Source organism: Melospiza georgiana, chromosome 6, assembly GCF_028018845.1.
Source record: "Melospiza georgiana isolate bMelGeo1 chromosome 6, bMelGeo1.pri, whole genome shotgun sequence".
Taxonomy (NCBI): domain Eukaryota; kingdom Metazoa; phylum Chordata; class Aves; order Passeriformes; family Passerellidae; genus Melospiza; species Melospiza georgiana.
The window spans coordinates 41,897,164-41,919,524 of NC_080435.1; the positions used below are offsets into that span (position 1 = coordinate 41,897,164).

The 22,361-nt window shown below is 45.0% G+C and overlaps 1 protein-coding gene across 1 annotated transcript in view; it reads left to right on the forward strand.

Annotated features, from left to right (window-relative positions):
* The window catches only part of ESRRB (estrogen related receptor beta), a 122,407-nt gene that overhangs the window by 99,432 nt on the left and 614 nt on the right, over positions 1-22,361 (forward strand). The window contains exons 4-6 of the mRNA XM_058027198.1: positions 9,560-9,670; positions 10,288-10,449; positions 16,291-16,560. Coding sequence (XP_057883181.1) covers positions 9,560-9,670; positions 10,288-10,449; positions 16,291-16,560 — 543 coding nt within the window. The remainder of the gene's footprint in view (positions 1-9,559; positions 9,671-10,287; positions 10,450-16,290; positions 16,561-22,361) is intronic.

A 22,361-nucleotide genomic window follows, 5' to 3' on the forward strand; every position in this document is an offset into this window, starting at 1 on the left:
ATGCTTGTGTATGTGGGCTTAGAGGTTTCATCTTGGACATTGATTGGCTGGTTAAACATGACCTCACAACTTTGCCCTCCACACCTCTGCTGCTTCTCTGAACCTGGGGCACCCCAGGTCCTCCAGAATCTGTGGCGACTCCTCTTCTCTGACCTTGGTATCTGTGGGCCTGTTTCTTCTGTATTTTCTCGTGCCTCTGTCTCAGCTTCTACCCCTTGTTGAATTTGTTATCACGGAGGCACCACCAGCATTGCTGAGCTTTGGGCAGTGGTGGGTCCATTTTGGAGCTGTCTGGAGTGAACATAGGGACAGTTTCTGATGTCTTCTCACAGAAACCACCCCTGCAGTCTCCTGCTGCAAAAACCTCTTCACATAAATGCAGTACTGCCCATGAAAGGGAAATTATCTGAGATCATCAGAAGAGGGATGGGGATAACAGGTGAATTGCAATGAATCAAGGCCTCTCATTATAGAACTCATCTTTGGCTGGAAATGAGTATCAGACATATCAAACCATGCCACACCAAAGAGAATAGACTGGCTGTTGTCTGGCTGTTTGGCCCTTTCTCTTGTGGGAGTTCTGCAGAACTTTTTCTTCACAGGATTGTATTGTTTCTAAAGCTGTGTTGTTCCCTGTTCTGTCCTGGCACATCTGCAGAGACTCAAGTAGAGCATAAACAGTTCTGAAAAGAAAGCAAAGCTGGGTCATGAAATGCTTTTCATGAAGTGCATGCACATGGAATTGTGTCACATCACAGCAGAAAACCACACAGCAAAGAAAATGTCTGTAAAAAAATCTCATCCAGGCATTGAAATGCCATTGATTATTCCCCCAGCCTTTGAGTCTTATTTTCCTTCTTAATGGAAAATGTATGTTATGTTGCTGAAGTTGTCCTCTGCTCCCTGCCAGTGCTGAGACTTGTCTCCTCAGAGTCCTGCTCATGACTGAGTCCCAAGTGCAACTTTCTGGGATGTATGAGTGGCTTCTGCCCAGTTTCTTGCAGACATCACTGACTGGCTTCCAAGAAAGAGAGCAAAGACTGAAAGGGCCCTGGGGATGTGTCCAGTGATAGACCAGGTATACCTTATTTCAGAAAGTAGAAGATAGGAGTTTGCAGGAGTACATGCACTGCATGTGCTAAAAGCAGGAGTGGGGTTCCTCAGATAGGAAACCTGTCCTGTATGAAGTGTTTTACCCCACTCTGAATGTCTTTGAAGGTAAGTTGTCCTCAGGCCTTGTCTCCTGGCTCTCAGGAATCACCCTTGTGTGGTGAGGGTGAAGTCTACAAATAAAAGGAAGGAAGGTAGAGGATATGTAATCTTGATCTGGATGCACAAAAGGGAGGCTTTTTAACAGCAAGGGAGAAGTTAGGCAATTATCCAGTAAAGACATGTGATTTATCTCATCTGCATGGCTCTCTTTCCTCCCAAAACTGTTATGCTGTAGTAAGTTCAGGTACAACCATTCCTTGCCCCGGTTTTGTTCCTTTGCTCCCAATGCATTTCAATAAGAAGTGCTAGAGAACATTCAAAAATTGAATTCAACAGGAACCCAAATGCTTTGCTACAAATCTCCCAAGCTCTTGGATAGGACTCCTATCTGTCTAATATAATTTCTGATGTAAAGTTTGCTGGAATGTGTGGATACTGACACTGCAGCACCAGGCAGTGAAACGGGCAAGAGAAGTGTACAGAAAAGAGTCATAAAGTTCATTCAGCTCATCTTTCTGCTCCCTTTTCCTCCTCTCCCTGGTGTCTTTGGGAATACCCTGCCTCCCAGAAACTTGCAATAACCTGGTAACCCTTGTGTTATCTAGTGCTGCATCTCTGTGAATGCTGGAGATGATCCCCACTTGCAAGACGGTGAGACTGTAATCTCCAAATTTCAGAAGCAGCTATCTCTTAAATGCATTTCCTCTTCAAGACCCTGGCTGATTAAGAAACCCTGTACTCAGTGAAATTGCCCTGGTATTTATTCCTAACTCTTCAGTTTCCCTTACCAGCTGCTGATGTCATAAATTTTTCCCAAGGAATCAAATCTGTCATCCTGGACAGACATGGCTGTGTGATGTTGTAAATTTGATGCGGTCATGTTGTATCTGAGCAAGGGATTCCAAGCACTGGCGACTTCAAACCGCTTCCACTTACAACTTTGCCTTCATCTTCTATGAAACTCCAGATAACTGAATCAACAGCAGCACTCCTTTTCAGCAATGTAACCAAATGGAGGGTGTTTAATTTCTGTTTTCAAGTGAAAGAATCTCTCAATGGAGCAAAGTGCTTCCAGCAGCCTCTCCCTCCTGCCCCCATTCCCGCTTCCAGACCATGTGTTCTCAAAAAGATATTTGATTTCAGTGAAAGCTCAGCTGACATCCCTGCAATATGCTTGGGCTCCTGCTTTGTGCTTCCTGGGAAGGATGAGGGCTCCTCCGGGGACCCTGGGTAATTGGGTTAGTGGCCAGCTCATGTCAGGAAATTAAAAGGTAGCCCCGATCAGGTTGCTGCTGTGTGCAATTTAGTGGCTTTGTATTTATAGAGTATTCTGCCTCCAGCCGCTGCCAGATATATCACTATTGGAGGTACCCAAATGAAAAACGAGAATGAAAAAATGATTTTTCTTTCTCTAAAATATCTTTGTGCTTATAAACAGACAGGCAACCCCCTGTCCTTTGAAATAGGATCTCTGGGAGCAGTGACTGGCATCTTGATGACTCTATCTTCCACACCCAACTATTTTCCAAGGCATAAATTGAGCATTTGCAATGTGGCTGGAGCTGAGTTGTGACAGAGAGCATGTGCTGCCTTTGGCAGGTTGATGGTAATTCTCCAAAGGGGAGGCTTCCAGCAGATGGACTGTTCACAAATTGTACATTGGACAGAGTGCACTTGGTGTCTGTTTTCTGGACATAAAAATGGCACATCCAGGATCATCCCTACACCTTCTCCCTTATCTAATGGATTATGAATCTGTTCAATTTGTTTCCTCTCATTAATTTTGAATTTTGTGTTCTTACCACACCTAACTAGATCTCCATTCTTTTAAACATTGAAGTCCAGGTTCCATCAATATACATCTAGATGGGTTCAGAGAGGCATCACCTCTACATAGGTTTATAATAAATACTTTGTGTATTCTGTCACCAAAACTGTGCTTAGTGCTCTTATAATATGAACAGAAAAGAGGAAGCAGATACAAACTGCAACAACCATCCTGGGATTTTTAGAACCCAGCCATTTTCCTAGAAGCTTTTAGGCAGTTTTGACAACCCAGCAGGTAAGGTTCTTCAGTGTAAGCAAGAATGGGATGGGACTGAATGTATGCCCCCACTGTTCTACAGTAACTTTGGGCATGTGCCTCTGATAACCTGTGTGCACCAGTGACTCAGCTCTGCTGAGATTCTCAATCCCTTTCCCTGACTCACCTTTGAAGACTGTGCCAGCTCTTGACCTGCAGGGTATCCTGAGAGGAACTTTATTCAGAACTTCCTGGCACAACTGTGCCAATTTAAGAATTCAATAAGAAATGGACAGTAGTTCTTAGCATTAGAAAAGCCACTGCGGAGGTGAGGACTTGAGGAGATGCTTCAAGGCTCAAGCAGAGCTGCTGTTAGAGGCCAGACAAAGCAGAGCATGCTGTGTAGGTGGGTCTAACTCCTGTTCTCTGTGGATCTCCATCACAAGTAGACCTCTTTCCATGTAGTGGTGGGGGCTTCTCCAATTTGTCACTTATAAAAAATTGTTGTTCTTGATCCATATTTATGCTCCTGTACCAGTTCCAAAATCTGCTCCATTGAAATTTGCCCTTGAAGGCCTTGTTAATTCCTGAGTTTCTAGAGGGAGCAAAGTGGGGGGAATAAAGTGAGAGGGGCTCAGCAGGGGAAGGAAGATGTACATTTGAGAGACAGCAGTGGCTGGTGCTGCAGACAGCCCTGCAGAGCTGGCAGCCATGCAGCTGCCACTGGCAGAGGAGAAGGACTGGTCTGAAGCTGTGTGGGTTCCACCTGTCTCTGTATCCTTTGGACCAACCATTTGGGACGTGCTGCTTGTGTTCCTGTGTGTGAGGAGCTGACACCTTGTGTCACTGCTCCAAGGCATCTGGGAGCCTCTGGCACCAGGTATCATCAGGTATCACAGGGCTAACCTGTCTCTCTGCATCCAGGGACTCTTCAGTCAGCCTGACAGTGAAGAAACTTTCCTAGCTGACTAACATAACCCTGAAACCATCAAAGGTGGAAGAGGCTGCAACATCCTACTTGAACTGATCTAATTTCTCTGTAGGCTCTTGAAACACAGGAGACGGATTTTCATCTCCACTTCCCCTCATCCCCAGGATAGTTCTTCCCCCTCTCTTTCCAAGTGTAATTTCCAGGTTTGGTCACCTGCACCAGGCTAGTCACTAGGTCCTTCTGGTGGTGCTGATTTGTGACCCTCAAGGTGCTTTCCTGTATTTCAGATGAGTTGGGTAATCACATCAGTCACCTACCAAAAGACTCTCTAGGGGCTGGCCTCTTCTTGCTGCAATGTTAGAGCCTAATAGTATAAAGGGATCTTTTCTCATTCCTGAGCTGGAGTCTGAGTAACAGAAGAGAGCCTAGTCAGTTTGCAGCCTCTCCATTCCTGTTAGGCAGAGATGCTTTTCACTGTAGTCTATTTCTTTCTCCATCTTGGCAGACCTGACTCTTAATGGTCATCTCTGGTTTCTGTTTCCTTGATAGGCTTCCTCCTGGCTCACTCATCCCATTACCACTTGCTATTGTTTCTCCTGAAGTTCTGAGCAGAAAGGAAGAGGGAAACTTTGTAGGAGACACTTTGGATACAACCCTTCTCCCTTCCTTTCTTCTCTGCATTTAGCTGATACTGGCTTATAAGGACACAAGAATGGCTTATAAGGCACTGGAGGATGGCTTCCTTGGCCAGTACTAACAAATGTACTGCAGCTCCTGGAGACAGGTGCTCTGCTAGCTACAGAGCACCACCCCAGCTCAGACCCTGGGACAGCAGTGTGGAAACTGCAGCTGAGGGATTAGGTGGGCAGTGGATACAGAACCTGGCTAGTGTATCAGGGAAGCTCAGCAAAATCTGAGCATGCCCTTTTGCTTCCTGGCCAGCACTTGCCCTGTGTTCCCTTTGGTTGTGTCCTTCTTGGTCTAGACACATATTGTACCATGCAAACCCTGTAGCTTGACTCCTCTGTTAGCTCTTTTGGCAAGATAGATCTTTCTGTTCCTATCAATCCATGGCCATGTAATAGGACTCGATGGAAAGTGAGGTGAGGCTGGTAATTTGACACGACAGCTGATATTGGGCCTTGACTGCATTTCCCACTGGCCAGGGCTTAGCTTCACAGAGCTTTTAGGGGTATTTTTAGTCCCCAGAAAATAAAAGAGAAACTAAACCTGACTCTGTGTGCTGTCGCCTCTGCCTACTCGGCTATTTTTACTTCCGACAGTCTCGGCCTGGGTCCAGCTTTTAAAAAAAGATGGAATTATTTTACTTCCATTAAGAAAAAAACCCCAAGGCCTGATGTTATCAAGTCGGTAAGGGGACATCTGATCCCAAAGTTGTCGGGCAGACGTCTCTCCAAGGGGCATGTCAGAGAAGTGCAGGGAGCTGAACGATCAGCAGATCAGCTCTCCCACTGCAGAGGCTTGGTGCTGGCACAGACCTCCCTGCCAGAGTGCTTGGAACACGAGTGGCACCCACAGGACACTTAGAAAACTGACATCCCTGCCCTGGCAGGATGCTGAGCTGAGAAGTCCTGCACAAGTCCTGGCCCTGCCCTCCTCCCTGCAAGGTCAGAGGGGCTTGGGCAGGCAGAGAACAAGCTGTGGGGGAGCTGGAACTCAACTCCTGGGGCATACACCAGGTTCAGCTCCATAGCTAGGTCAGATGAGGAGGACTTATGCAGCGTCTCTCAAAAGGTAACAAAACAGAATGAACAGCAGCAGTTTATTGCCATACAGGGGAATGGGAGGATAGGGCATGTTTCCAGAATAGATAGCCTTAATTTGAAGGAACTGCCATCAAGGTAAGTTATCAAAGGGTGGTGCTTTCCAAACTTTGTCCTATACTGTTGATCTCAACTCCTTGCTGACACAGAGGGGGGTCTAGGAGTGCCTGTGGCAGTGACATTTTTGTAGGATGTGCCTTCTCTCCTTTGAACTGGCCAGTTTTGATAGATGTGAGCATAGGGTTCGTGCAGGAGCTTTATTTTGCTGCTGTCTTGTTGTGAGGCTGCAGTACCAAATCCTGTGTAAGTCTTCAGTATGGACAGCTGCATTTCATGCGTGGCTGCTGCACCTTGCAGTTAAGGCTCAGGTGGCTGCACATGTGGTGTTTAACCTGCCCTTGTGATTACAGTGGACATGCCCCTCAGCTTTGCTCCAGCCCTCTCTTTCATCTTCCTTTTCCTTACATTCTCTCACTTCCATTCATATCCCAGCTTACATTCCCCTCCATTTCTTCTCTGCTTAGTGTTTTCCTTCATGCTGCTTCTCTGAGCTCACCCACCACACCTCCCCACTCCATTTTAATGTCTGTCCTTTAGTGTCCCTCTCAGAGCTGCACTGTAACCAGCCTGCCTGTGTTAAAATCAGCCACAGAGGAAATCAAGCAGAGCAGCAGGCATTAACCTGAGTAGCTAGATACCACAGGTACTGATTTTTGGCCATGCCCTTTCCTTCCATCTAGATATGACCCATCAGGCTGTCAGATCTTTAGATAAAGGATTTTACCATAATGCTTATGTCTGGAGTGTCACAGTCAGGGACTTGGAGGGTTGAAATGCTTTTGTTTACTGTAGTACCTGTCACTGTAGACTACAGAACCTGTAGTCACTTCACTCAGCAGCTGGACCTGGCTTGTGTTGTGTGGGGCTCAGCCTGTTCACCAGCTCTGCGGTTGGAGCAATGATGACAGGCTAGAATTGTGGCTCTGCAAGTGCTGATTGAAAATGTTTGCCTCAAGGAATGTCACAAGGGAAGGGGAACAAGAGGAGGACAAACAGTTGTTCAAAATTAACAAGCTGAAGTCCTTGGGCAAACAGACCTCTATCTGCTCAGTGGGGGAAGGAGGGATGGAGGGTAAATCTCTCTGCGTCTTTCTTATCTTTTTTTAATGCACTTAAGTCCCTTGTGTCCTTATAATCTGATTGAGGGTCCCTAATACTGCTGCAACCTGTGCAGCCATCCCTCTGCCAAGCACTGGAGGATGGCATTCTCCTTGGGAGGAGGAAACAGGCTCCTTCCCCCATTTCCTCCCTGCTCCTCCTCATTCCCCCTCCCGCTGCTTAGCAAACTGCACAGCAGAAGCATCCTGGAGAGCTGTGTGTTGGTTTCTGTCAGCCGAGAATGGCGTGTCCCTCTTTCCCTCCCCCTGACCACTGGTGTGAGGGAATGCACCCAGCTATGATCCTGATCTGGAAGGGTCCTGGGAAGATGTGATTCAGTCCTGAATCTTGGCAGCCTGTTCCTCTATAATCTTCCAACAGTATATTCCTGATTCTTTTCTTTTCCATACCTGGTTGTTTGGTTTACTGGCAGTTGCAGAAATTTGTGTCCCTTCCTTGTCTCTGGGCTTATAGGTAGCTGTCATTCATTCAGAAAAGCATGGAATAGAGTCTTATTTCTTAAGAAACCAGGGCACATTTATAGAGGGAAAGAAATCATGGATGGAAGTGAAAATTTCCTGCTTCGTTCAGGATTTTATTACTGCTGTTCCTTAGGGATCTCCCTAGATAACCTCAGGTTTGGGATTCCCTGGCTGTCCTTTTTGAAATTGCTCTCTGAAGTGTCTTTGGGCTCCCAGGAAGGAATCCTGCCCACAGGCTATCTGCCACAGGAAATGGAAGTAAAAGAAGCAATAGGCATCATTTTCAGAAACAATACCATGTAATGGAAGAGAAAGGTGGTACTTGGGGATGTCCGTAAATTCTCTATATGGAGTAAGAAATAGAAAATGGGACAGGGGAAAGAAATTACTCAGTGTGACCTGAGTTCACCTACATCAGCTTCATACCTTTCTCTCCATCTTCTCCAACACCTGCTGTCCTCCCATAGCAGCCACCCACAGCAGCAGCTCCCTTGCTGTGCAGAGCTCCACACCTGCTCATTCCTGCTTCTCCTGCTCAGTGTGAGACCCTGCTCCATGCTGAGTGTTGCTGGCCTGGTATTCTTGTTGCTTAGGGGGCAATTGGTAGTCAAATTGTTTTGGTGCTTTAGCCAGGAAGAGTATCAGGGTCTAGACATTGTTGCAAGTGGCGGTTTCAGGTGGTGCAGGTGTGGCTGGTGTGAGCACCACAGTAAAAGCTTTATCTTTTCCCTGACAGAGTAAGCAAACATGGCATTGAAAGGCAGTGTGACAGACATGCCTCCTTCTAGGGTAGAATATTTGCCAGCCGACTGCAGATTTTTTCAGGTGTATTGGTTGTTCAAAAAGTGTCACTTCAAAACTGATGTGGCGTGTTTGCTTTTAGTTGTTTGTGTTTATGTAGTGGTATGATTGCAAAATATTAATGACTTAATGTGATTAGTAAGTGTATCACATAATTGGTTCCCATGATCAGACTAGGTAAACTCCTGTGTGTTTCTAAGGAAGTACTTGTATAGTGTAAATTCAAATTTTTATTCTAATAAAATGCTCCTACATTTACCTTGAAAGATTTTTTTTTCCAAAGCTGTTTCTCCCAGCAAGACTGAGTTACCCCAATTTCACAGACTGAATATCAGACTCCATATGGCTGCTCAGAAAAACCAGACAACTGCATAAATATCTGTAGGGTTTTTTTCACAGTTTCTTTTTAACATCATATTTTGTACTAATGTGACAACTTGTTGTTCCTGGTCTATTGATGATGCTATGGTTTTTTTACCTGGTGACAATCACTGGTACTTCCCAGTCACTGGGAGTTTTTTCACTGTACTCTGAAAGACCTGCAACAAATTCTTCAGTGTCTCCTTACTTCGTCTTTATCATTGCTTTATTGTAGTCAAGGTTGTTTCTATTTATTTGGATTCTACTTTTATTACAGTTGCCTTACTTGATCAAGGCTGAAACATCTTTGTTGAATTCATAGTTCATTATCTGTTTGCTGTAGGTCACTTTTTTCAAATATAAACAGTGAGAGGTCACAGAACATTTAACTTCTCATTTTTAAGAACAATCTAAAAGCTTATTTTTATAACTGCTGGCTTGATTGACATTTAAAGTCTTTCTTTTTAAAAGCAGGATCATGTAGAGGGCATTGAGTTCTGAAGCTTTTCATTTTCCCATCAGATTTATAGTGATTCAAGAGTTTGAATGGGTTAATTTCTGTGTTCATTAATGTTTTGAATAAAAGTAAAGCTCAGAGCGGCATGCTTAGAGCTGGAGGCAGTCTAGCTGGTATTGAGATTTATGGGTTCAGCTGAGATCTCAAGTGAGATCTCTGAGATCTTCCCTCAAGGGAGAGGGAAGCTCCCTGGAGTGTGGGGAACATCTTACTTAGCAAATTCTAGTATTTGCATGCCAAGGTTCTGTAAGGCACTAAGGAATCATGAGGACTTTTTGGTTTTACCTGCAGGTGTTCGTCTGGATCGAGTCCGTGGAGGCCGTCAGAAATACAAAAGGAGACTGGATTCTGAGAGCAGCACTTACCTGAGCTTACAGATCCCTCCCCCAGCTAAAAAGCCATGTATGTATTGGTCTTGAATTGTGGTCCTCTGAGCTGCCAATATATTTCTTCTCACTGGTCTCCCAAAAGTACAGTGTAGCAATTGTCACTTCCAATTCCTGTATCAGTCAACAGTATGGGAATTTTTTCTTACGATTGTATTGTAGAGGTAACTAGAGAGGCCTAGGAACAGCTCAGGTACTGTATTCATTGTACCTAAGGTTAAATACCAGACCTTTCCTAGGAGATTATGTAAATCCATTTAGTGATATTCTGATCTTTTCCTTTACCCATGCCATGTTAACAAAACCAGTGCCATGCTGATTACTCTCTTCAATACTACCCATAGCTCTTTAAACTTTTCCATGTCCTACTGACTTTTTGTTTATACCTCCTTCTCCCCTCAGTGGACCTGCCTGAGACAATGACAACATTACAGCAGCTTCCTGCTTTTGTCATCCCTGTGCAGAGCTGGTTTGTCATAGGAAGACCACTACAGCTTGCATAGCTGCAGTGTGGTTTTCTGTTGTGACCAGAACCATTATTGAGGTCCTAGGGGCTCTATAGTCATGTCTTATCCCAGGAGGGTTCTCCTTATGTCACAAGAGATACAACAACTTCTCCTTTGAAATGTGCAGTGACCAAGATCGTCTCCCACTTGCTGGTGGCTGAGCCAGAGAAGATTTATGCCATGCCTGATCCAACCATGCCGGAGAGTGACATCAAAGCCCTGACAACCCTCTGTGACCTGGCAGACAGGGAATTGGTGGTGATCATTGGCTGGGCAAAGCACATCCCAGGTAAATGGGGAATTACAAGGGTGTAAGCATGAACAGCAAAGGGAGATATTATTTATCTATGTGCCTATCCATTTTGGTCTCAACAAAGACTTTTTCCTTTAGTGATGGGCTTTCATTGGTAACAAACTCCAGTGCAGCCTATGATGGAGGTGCATAAATTGATCACTGTACATGTGTGTACACAGAAGGCTTTAAAATGATACAATGAAGTTCTCTGTCACATTGAGTGGCCCAGTGGAAGCACATGGGAGACAGCCTTACGGATGGCATGGTGGACTTGAGTAGTTTTGCACATCAACATGACCTAGCTCTGCTGTGTTCATAGCTGAATAAATACTATGGCAGTGACTGGACTTTACTGCTAATAACAAGGCAGACACACACCTTCTCAGCAGTGGGCATTCTTGTCCAGACTCAGGAAATCTTGTCCCAATGGATTTATGACAGAACAAATCCCATTGCGATGGACAATGTGCTATTGCCAGTGAATCTCAAAGCTTCTTTGTTGACAAATAATGAGGACCACTTATTGGCAATGTAACTGGCCTTGGAAGGCTCACTGACTATATGCAGTGTGTGTCTGTGTGACTGAGTGACCTAGCAAGTGTCCCACACCTGCAGGTAGGGTGGACCAAGGCTGAAGGAGCAGATATGGTCCTCAGTGTTGAGTTGTGGGCTCTTCCCAGATTTGGATTGGGAAGGGAAAATGCTTCCCTCTCTCTAGTCTCTCTCCAGCCTCACCAGAAACAGGTTGGATTTGTGTGTGGAGAAGGCTAGCCAGGGAACTTAGAGGATATCCTTGGGATTTACAAGGCTGCTTTCCAAAGATTGCTTCAGAAATTCACTATGAACAGCTCACTAAAGCTGTTTATAAACAGCTCACTTCAGTTATCTCCTGCCTTCTGTTCCCCTTCCTTTTGTCAGGAGAATATATGAGGCTCTGATACAGGATCACAGGATTTACTGCATGCTGACTATGTCTTCCACTGCATGGGTCTGTGTTGTTTTGTTTCACTTCTTGGCTTTCTTCTTTTTTTTTTTTTGACGAAGCATCTTAACATATGTGATCAGACAGTTTAGTTTTTCCATGTATTTTGTTTCTTTCTGTTGCTTCTCATTTGGCTTTTTGGCAGCTGCTTCTGTTTTTCTCTAATATGTTTCTCCTGGGACCCAAAAGTTAATGGTTTTATGGGCTATATGGAATATGGATTGTTATGAGATGGGACTCTGAAGTCTGAAGAAACATTTTCAGGACAGTATTTCTGAGAAGAGGTTAATCTTGGTGATGCCCTTCTTACATGAGATCTGCCATATCTGAAGGGATTATAACCATACTAGTGCTGGAATCCATCTGGGGCTGATTCATCACAAGTGGGGTTACAGTGGTGATTAGGGAACTCAGCCTGGATTGCTCTACTAACCCAATACCTGGCGTGTTATGGGAATGGTTTTAATGCAATGCAGTTAGGTGCTGTGGCTGTCCAGTGAGGTGCTGTTGTACATCCCTCTAACCTTGGCTATATCTGTTCACACAGTGTGCCCTGCTGTAGTTCCCTACCTTGTGGCTGTGGGAAGAGCCAAATTCCTACAGAGTTTTCCATCCTGGCAATACTGTCCCAGAACTGGAGTATAGTAGAGATTGCTCCTGCACTGTGAAAGGGGCTCTTCCTCTCCTTTCTGAAATCAGGACATACCAGCCATCATCTCAAATTTCTCTGTGTATTTTTCTCTCCTATCAAAGGCCCTACAACACAGTAACAGCCACAGTAATCAGCCTGGCACAGCTCAGACCAGCAGGAGTATTTTATAACAGGACTGTGCACAGGCGAGAGCTCAAGAATTGTTACGTAAGAGAACAGTACTGAGAAAAAAAAGATAATAAAAGACAGTTCATAATAATGGAACAAAAACTCTGTCGTTCTGCAACAAGTATGAAGCACACTGAGTTATGCAGCAAGGGGGCAGAGCAGGGCAGGGCAGGAGTCTGCCAGGTGTCTAAATTATCTATGCCCTGTATTTCTGCCTTCCAAAAATTTTGAGTAAAACGTGACATTGCTTCCTTTGTGCATAAACTATTCGTCAGAGAAGGATGGAGAAAGGAGAAAAAGTCACACTTTCCTGCCTTGTATTCACATTGGAATTAGTAAAGAAAAATGTGACATTAAAGTCATACCAGCTCTGAAGGACCCCAGGTGTCAACACAAACTTCTATCCCACAGTATTAGCAAATAAAAGCAGTAAAACTTAAACACGCTTTCCTATGATAACAATAGAACATGTTTAATCGTGTTTAAATGTTATTAGCTCAATAGCCTTATTAGCTATGAGCTCAAAAGCCGCACTTAGCCAATGTGAGGTTGTTCCCTTCTGTATGAGGCCCCCTCCCCACTACTCACTCTCTCCCCATGGAAATTGTCTTGGAACAACATCCTCCTTTTCTTCTTGCTTTGATGCAGGGTGACAGGACTTCTCTTGAGGGGTAACGATGAAGGCTCTCCCAGGGTAGCTGTTGTGCTGTTCTCACCAGGAAGACATTAGTACTAGCACAGAATGAAATATGGCTAGTGGAGTGACAGCAGCTGTGTCTGGAGTGGCCTCAGCTCCTATAATTACATCTCCTTTTATTACCTCTGCTAATGGCCCTCCAGGATGACAGAAATGATAATAAATTAACAGATTATGAACTCCACTTGCCACAAATTATGTGATTTTTTTTTTTTTAATTCTGGGATCTCCCACTGCCAAACCACTGAAATAATAATAAAAAAAATTGAAATTAAAAAGAATCCCCAACCTGAATGTCACATCAGCTGTTGCAAATAAAGCAGCTTTTCTTAAGGGGCACCTGGGAAGGAGGGAAACATGCATGCAGCTCTGTGCTAGAGCCAGGGGCTCTCTTTTGGGGCAGTGGTGGATTAGGCACCTTTCAGGGTCAGACTTGAGAAAAGCAGCATGAAATGGATCACAAAGGGCATTTTGTGGATGCTGAGCCATCAACAGCTCAAGAATGCAAAGCAGTTGTGTTTTAGCAATTCCTAGGAGCTGTAAGATGACAGATAATTTCACAACTAGAGGTTTCCCTGTGGTATAATTCCATAATAAGTAGCAAGCCTGTGATTTTGGCCAGGAGAAATTAACATTTACTTTCCCTGATCTCAACTCTTACAGCATGAAGAGAGTTATATGATTTCCCCTTTACTTCAGTGATTCAGGGCCTGTTCTTTAGCCCTTGCACTCCACATGTGTGAACACTGGAGGAAAAGGGTCCCAGTTCTGTCAGACATTTCAAGTCCAGGCTTGACACCACAGCGCTCCCTCTTCCCACTCGCCTGCTGGAGCTGGAGTTGTTGGCTACCTGGGAGTGCTTCTGGCCAGGGGCTTTCCCAGGTGGGTGGGGCAATTCCAGCTGGCTCTTCTGTTCTTCTTGGCAAAGGGTAAAATATGGTATCTCCTGTTCTTACCTGCCACAACAGCCTCTGGGAAAGGGCAATTAGTAGAGATGCTGTGTGTACAGGCCACTGCTAGAGTTAAATCAATTTTTCTACTTTATTCTGTAGCAGAAAAGTACGAGCCATGCCTGTCCTGGATCCTCTCACTCTGCCATGTGACTGTTTCTCAATCTTAAAGAACTGTTGTTGGCAGACTGAAGTGAGGCAATGGCCTAGTGCCCTTTGTAATCCAGGTGGGGATGAAGATGCAGAAAGGCCTTGTGACTGATCCAGAAAATGGACTTAAGGCAGCAGCCTAAATGCTGGACTTATCTCCATGGTCAGAGCTAGGAGAGGGATGACCAAAGGAGAGATCTCAGGTTCTAAAGAGTGGAACAGTGGCTGTGCAACTTTCCTCTAATCTCAGGGCTAATCTCATCAGTCCCCGGTGCATCAGACAGAGCTGTGGAGACAGGATCCCCAGCACCTGAGCTGCAGCAGCCTGCACTTGGACTGAGTCAGGAGGGCTGCATTCCAGAGCAGCACAGTTCTGAGTGCAGGGCATGAGGGGCAGAAGGGTGAGGTAAAGGACAAGGCACCCACCTCCCAGCCCAAGCAAGAGGTGGGATTCATCAGAGATATGTGGAGCACAGGCTGTGCTGTACAGGAATCACTCTCACAGTCATGGAGCTGGGTTTGCAGCTCTTCTCCCCAGTAGCCTGGACTCCTCTTTAGCTGTTCCCTCTGGCACTCCTCCCCAATGGTTTATTGATTCTTCCCTCCCACCCACTGCTCCCCTCAGACCTTGCACACACAGCACGTGACAGCTGATTGGTATCTGTTAATTAATGTGGCCTGGGGCCTCTTTTCTATTCAGTGGCCTGATAAGGGAAATTGGATGTCCAAGGGCTGCCAGGCCATTATCACCCTTTGCTTCCCCTGGCAACACAAACACAAAACATGGCGTAGAGATAAATAAAATACCACTAACCCACCCTTCTGCCTTCCCTTCCCCAGCTGAGATAGTGCAGATAGAAAAAGAGATCCCACAGTCAGTCAATATAGCAATCATCAGCTCTTTTGTTAATTGCCAACTTGATAACAAGAGAAATCAAATGATCATCATGGTGGCTGTCTACATAAGCCCCGATGTGGGGCCAAGAGCTGTGAGCAGGGTGGGGTGTGGAATGAAGAAGTCCAGCTGAGCCTTGCATGCAGCCAGCAGCAGAGCTGGAGGCTTCTGCATAGAGGCTCATGAGTTCACAGGTCTCTTGGTGATCCCCAAGGCTTCATATGCATCTGGGAGGAAAACTGCCTGGAGAGGCTTCACCCTTCCAGCTGAGGCATGCCTGGGTGTCCCATTCTTTCACAGCCCTAGGAACCATTGGAAGCAAGGGGCTGCCAAAAAAAGTGCAATTTCTGTCTGTCCATGGTGGGCTAAAGCTGCCTAGAGAGGACCAGCACACTGTGCTTGGCATTCCTGTTTGTAATGACTGTTAGAGTGCCCATCTCCCAGGATCTCTCATGGTCTGGCCTTCAAGGGTACCAGGTATGGAAGGCATAACAGACAGCTTTCCTTCCCATGCACTTTTTTTCCCCACCTTGAGGTGGACATTGCCTCTGTTTTTTGTCCTCTCCACTCTCTCAAGTGGATTCTGGGGCTGTCAGGCTCATGCTGTCAGGCTCTGTTTGGCAAGAATATTTGGTTCACCGGGGCTTGTTGCATTACTACCAGGTTTGGCTATGATTTAGGTACTTCAGTGTCCCCAAAGGTATTTTTATCTCTGGGTAGGGTTGTAGGCAGAGCTGCTGGTATGGAAATCAGAGTGGGATGACGAATAGAGGAGAATTCTGTTCACAAAGATACTAATTTTTGAACACATTTTGGTGTTTTGTTGTGGCAGGACTTTTTCTCATCTTTGCCAAAATATGAGACTGTAGTATACTTCTAATTCAGGCCTGTGTCATTCCCTCCTATCCCGTCAGAAGCCCTCTTTACTGTCATCTGGAGTTCTTCTCTGCTCATTTTTCAGCTGGGACAGACTAAATGGGCTGCAATACAGACCTACTGAGGAAGAGAGGAAAGGCAATGTGATACAAAAGAGTTGCTGCTATGAAAGAAGCAGTGGTCATTGAAAAGAGGTTGTCACCCAACCTTGGACTCCCATAAATGCAATCAGAGAATCAGAATTCCTGTTTGAGGCTGTGGGTGGGCATAGGAGCAAAGAGAAGGGTAAGGTCCATGTGCGCTGACTGCTACAGAGTCACTTTAGTGAGTTGTTTGGGGTATTTTTAAAGCAGCAGGTCAGTAGGGAAGAGTGCATGGTTTGGGTCTCGGGGAAACTGAGGAGCCTAGTCTCCTAGAGGCTTTGCTGCACACCCATCTGACCCTGCTTGTCTTTTGCCCTGTTAGGGTTCTCCAACCTCTCCCTTGGAGACCAGATGAGCCTTCTGCAGAGTGCCTGGATGGAAATTCTCATCCTGGGCATAGTGTACCGCTCCCTGCCATACGAGGACAAGCTGGTCTATGCTGAGGACTACATAATGGATGAAGAGCACTCTCGTCTGACGGGGCTCCTGGAGCTCTACCTGGCCATCCTGCAGCTGGTGCGCCGCTATAAGAAGCTCAAGGTGGAAAAGGAGGAGTTTGTCACACTCAAAGCTCTGGCCCTCGCCAACTCAGGTACAGCCCTGGCCCAGCCAGTCTTGCACCCAGCCAGTCCAGGCTCATGCTGTTATTTTACCTGGGAGGAAACCAGAGCCTACTGCCTAAGAATTTCTGCCTGTGTCATGCAATATTCCTAAAGCTCCACTCTAAGCTGGAAAGCAGGGAGAAATGAGGCTTACTGCTGCTAGAGCCCCAGCTATGCTCTGACCCTGTAGTAGGGAGTGGAACAGACAGGGATGGACTGGTTGCTGGTTTCAGGCAGTAAAAGGGTCTGTGGAGGCTTTTCCACTAGCAAGCTAACCCCAGTGCCATGGGCTCAGAAAAATGGAGCCACACTTGCATCCACCTCCATAGTGTTGGTGAGATACAGCAAACGGGGAAACTCTCATCCCAATTTCAAAAAGCTGTGGGGCTGGGGCTGCCTGACCCTGTCCTGGAGATGTTGAGGTACCAGAGACACTGAATCCCCCTTTAACTGGGAGACAGTGTGGATGTAGATTGCAGCTCTCAATCCAGCAAGGCTGCATAGTATCAAAGGCAGCCAGACACAGATTTGCTCAGGAGTCCCATCTGAACGGGAAACTGCTAAAGCTGCTGTGTAACAAGGGCTCCCTCTACATCCCCTGAGTCTCATTGTTTCACATCAGATCCCTTTGCCAAATTTGCATCATGCATGTCACAGAATTCACCATTGCAGCCCAGCCCTGAAACCAGTATCTGTGTTTGGCTAAAGCCACTTTACAGAAAAACACCCAGTGTGAAACTGGAAGGATTAAAAGAGGGGAAATCTTCATCTTGCTTGGCAGCTGACTCTAATAATTACTCATTCTCTCAGTTAAAAAAAAAAAACAACCAAAAGGCATAATGTCTAACGTTTGTTTGCTTGAGCTCAGCCTTGAAAGAATGATCTTTGTTGAGTTGGATCCTATGACTCTGGGTCTTTTTATATCTGACAGCTTGACATGATAAACTTCCTGTTTCATAGTCATGTTCCTTGGCTATAGATATATTATTTCCAGTGTAAGGATGTGGTCCAGGATTCTGTGAGGCTGCCTCACCATTTTACACCATTCTGTCCCTGTTTGCCATCCATCCACTCCTTAGCAATAGCAATATAAAATAAAAAAATTTCCTTACAGCTCATTGATAAAAATGTTGAGCAGCAGCTGATTTTTCTACTGATCCCTGGGGATTTCTATGAGAAAACTCCTTCTTCAGGGATGATTCATCACTGATAGCTACTGTGAGATCTGTCATCTATCCAGTTACTAATCAATTGAAAGTGTTCTTTATTGATATTGCATAGTGCTAATTTTTTAATGAGAATGTCCTGTGGTCCTAAGCCAAGTGCTTTATAAAAACCTAAGTCTATTATATCTGTGCAGTTAACTTTATCATCCAAACTTGTAATCTCATCAGAGAATGAAATCAAGTTTGTTTGACAAGACCTCTCTTCTCAAGTATCATGTTGACTGGCAGTAAAATCACAGAATCATTTATGATGGAAAAAACCTTTAAAACCACCACTTCCAACTGTTAACCCAGCACTGCCAAGTCCAACACAAAACTATGTCCTTAAGTGCCACATTTATGTGTCTTATAAATGCCATTTTATTAGTCTTAATTGAATGTCACCTTTATTTTTTCCTTTCTTTTGCCCTGGCTCACATCAAGCTAGCATAGAAATTATCAGGTAAGACCTAGGAAAATGTGTGCATCATTAGAACACTTCCAGACATCTTGAATTTTGTAAAAATACCAAGACTTACTAATCATCTGCCCTGGATGACCCCCAGCCAGCAATTTTAAAACTCTTAAAGCCAAGTTATCCAGCTCTGCTGATTTCTGTGAAGTTTATCCTAATAGTTCTAGTATCTTCTTGCATAAACAACAGATTATGAAGTCTTCATCACCTTCGTATAACACAGGTATATAATGCTTCTCTTTTCCAAATAAGACAGAAATATTCACAGAGGACTTCTATCTACTCTGCACTGCTATTAATAGGTTAATAATCTCCAGTTGAAAAGAGTCCCCCTACAAATGATAATTTTTTTTCTATTCCTTAAATATTTATAAAACTTCTTTACTGTCCTTAGCCCTTCTAGACATTGCTTTTCCTTGGTCCTTCCAGACATTGCTTTTCCTCTTATGTCCTTAATTTCCCTTATGGTTTTTCTGCACTTCATAACTTTGTTCCCTTTTTCAATTTTTCATATAGTGCTTTTTTTAGTTTTAATTGCTGCCTTCACTTTGCCAGTGAGCCAGGATGGGCAGATGGCCAAGGCCAGCCTCTCTCCTCTGTGCAATGGTGGCTATGGGTGATATAATCAACTTGTTAAAGAACCTGTCTACCAGGAGGGTCACAGGACTAAACAGGGAGAAGGGCTCCTCAGAGAGGCTCAAGTGCTAAGGTAGCAGTTGTGACAGGAAAAGTGCCACACTGGGACATTTACCTGGCCTGTGCTCTGGACACTGCTGTCACGTTCCTCACAATGCAACAGAAGCACTCTGTGCTGCTGCTGCTCACCGTGCTTTCAGGACTAAGCCCAGAGTAAACCTTATGAGACAGTCTCCACAGGAGTGGAGTAACACTGAGCAAAGACAGAGCAGAACAACCAACACTCATCAGATGCTTTGGGGTTCCATTTCCAGTGCTGTGGAGTAAAGAAACCAAGGTCAGGGTCAGGAGGCACAGGCCAAAGCATGTTCTCAGCTGGATGGAAAAATGACTCTGACTTCACTGGTACAGCTAGAAGTGTAGCTATGTAAAAGCATAATCCACAAAAGTCCTGTTTTGTTATTTGTATTGAAATATGGGAAAGTGAAGCATGGGATTTTGTTTTTCATATAATTAAAGCTTCTTGTGACACACAGGTAAGGAAGCTGGAAAAGGGCAAGTGTATTTTTCTGTTGTAACTTAACATTGAACCTTCACATTCTTTTAATGCCAGTTATTTTTCTTAGTGTATTTTTGACAGGGATAAACTTACAGAGCCTGCATGTGTGCGCTTGCATGCAAACCGCCAATTCCTAAAATGGGAGGAGAGCAGTTTGGTCCAGGCTTCAGCTCCCTTGGATCAGAGATAGGGCTTTAAGATGAACACCAGATTCATCTTTAAGATTAGCACCTGTGCTGCCTAAAATTACTTTCTGCCTTCCTTCCCACACAGATAAATTCTGGGTCTAATTGCTCATGTAATCCAAGTTCTAGGGACTTAGGCAGCCCTGTGTACATTTGACCCTTTGGTTCTAGGAATTAAAACAAATGAAAATAGAAGTGGGAGCTCACTCTTTACTAGAGAAGAAGCTGACAGTAGGCTGATCTCTGAGTCCTTGGTGTGACACACCAACAACACACCTGCTGGGATTGGCAAAGATAATTCAAGGGATCTCTGTTTGGTAAGTGCATTCTGGAGAGCTGAGGGATGAATTCTTAATTCCCAGAGCAGCAGGCAAGTCCCAGACAATATGATCACCCATTTTTTGACAGAGTAGAGGTGATGTAGACCTAATTTGTTACCCTTCAGAGTCAGCAGTCCATTTTTAAGCATTCCTAGGTCCTCTTTCCTTAGGAAAAAAAAAAAAAAAAAAAAGATCAACCTATGTACTGAGGAGCCCTCTAGGTTAGCATACAGCAAACATTCATTTTAGGACATCCCAGAGCGGCCAAAATTTACTTCCCCCTTTTTTTTTCTGCAATGCATTTTAATGCTAAAATGGAGTGAGCAATATTTGGACCTGGCAAAGGGATGCATAGCAAATTCTGTACTAATGGGTCCTGTTCCTGTCAGAAGCTGCAAGAACAGAGGTGAGGAAGCAGTGGGCCTCGTCCATTCTCACACCTGCCCTGCATCCCATGCCAGCAGTGCTGGAGAAGGGCTCCTGCTGTGAAGCCCAGCTTCTAGGCCAGCTGACCCTCAGGGACATGGTCAGGCAGCCTGCCCCCACCTCAGTGCTCTGATAGCTGTAAAAATTCATAGCTATTGATTTCGTAATTAACAGTTTATCAATGCCATTGACACCAGTTCACTGATGGATTGCAAGGAAATTAATCCTGCAATGTTGTTTTATTTTTTGCAGTCAGCTGCCAATTTTGAGCTTTCTTCAGCAGTGTGGTGGTGGTGGGGCAGGCTTTGAGCTTTATTTCCCCAGTTTCTCTCACTGTGTACACTTATTTACTGCTGTTAAGTCTTGTCACCTTACAGAAGCCAGATGGCAGAAAGGCAGTTTTGGGATTCTGTCAAATGTACAGCAGCATCAGTACCCAAAAGCAGAGCACCCACTTTACCCTGAAACATGACTCATTGCATGGTAATTCTAGCTGGGGACTGCAAACTCTGACAGGCTGTGATTACTTCTCTCCTTTGTGCCCCTAGCCAGAAGGACATTAAACAGAAAGGATAGAAGACATTCCAGCTTTTGATACTTCCAGTCTTCAAAATGACCTCTGTGACTTGGCAGGAAACAGATCACTCTCGCTTCTCTTGGATTGTGTATGGAAATTTTTCAGAGGTGCTACCTGGCTGGGAGAAGTTGCCAGACTGACTTGGCAACATGCTTCTTCCTCCCTGCTTTTCAGAATCAACCTCTGTGTCTAGCTCAGGTCACTGTGATGACCTAGCAGCCCTCTTCTGAGCTTCTTTGCCTGGTCTCTTGGATAAAAAGTGTAAATGTATCAAGAGTTGTTCTTCAGTAGGCTTCTTGGGAATACTTCCCTTTAATATTCTTACTTAGTGCATTCCTTCTGAACAGCTTCTTAAACAGCTTTCTTGCTAGACATAATATTTTCCCAACTGTTGTAATACTTTATAAATCATGCATCATAAATAGCATTTTTACCATAAATGTATTATACAAAATTCACAGTCTCTAATTTGTGTTGTGCTCTCCATAAAGAGGACACGTTTCTGGAGAGATTTTGGCACTTCAGTCAGCTTTCCTCCTCTTCACTGCTGTCACTCTGGGGAACCCATGTCCTCACATTTGTGTTTGTGTGTAGGCTGAGACTAAACCGAGACTTCTTTGCCACAAAGCAAAGCCCAGGTGGTGATGGTAGGCGGTGCAATTACATGTGTGCATGTGTGCTTGCCACACTGTCTCTTTGCCATTGCTTCTGGATTTGTTGCCTTGTGGCAGGAACCTTTATCAATAGGTTCAGTATTGATTAAAAGTCTCTGAACAATGAAGATGAGGCATCAGTGTCTCCAGCTCTGTCACGGTTGTAAGAAAGAAGCATGTATCAGCAAGATGCAAAGGGAGAAAACCTCTGGTAATGCTGTGCCTCTCTGGTCTTCAGTGCTGCCCTCTCACACCATGAATTACCCACAAGTTTAGCAGTCTGTGTTCAGCCTGGTTCTCTATCTCAGCCCTGGACTAAGTTCTTACCAGCTAGCTACCTTCACTTCACAGACACACCAAGGAGCCTTGCAAACGCTGTAGCCCCTCCAACAGCTCATAGAAATCTGACTGGCAGCCTAAGGGAAGAGGCCTTGCAGGAGGCATGGGATTCCTTTATTTCAGCAGGAAGCTCCCTGAGCAACTGCTGGCAGTCTCTGAAAGCAGGGGCATATGCACAAAGGTGGGTCTGGCAACACCCCTGGGCACACTGGTTGTGACCTATAGGGCTTTTCTGTCTTGCTGATACCCTTAGCATCTGCACAGCAATTAGGCAGTTTAGACAGATGAAGCGCTGTAGCAGCGTTAATTATTCTTAATGAGATTGCTCCCAAGTGGCAGCACAGCAGCTGCTGCCCCTTGCAGGGTGACTCTCCCCATAAGGAGCATGGAGGGCAAGTGAAAGTGCAAATCACAAG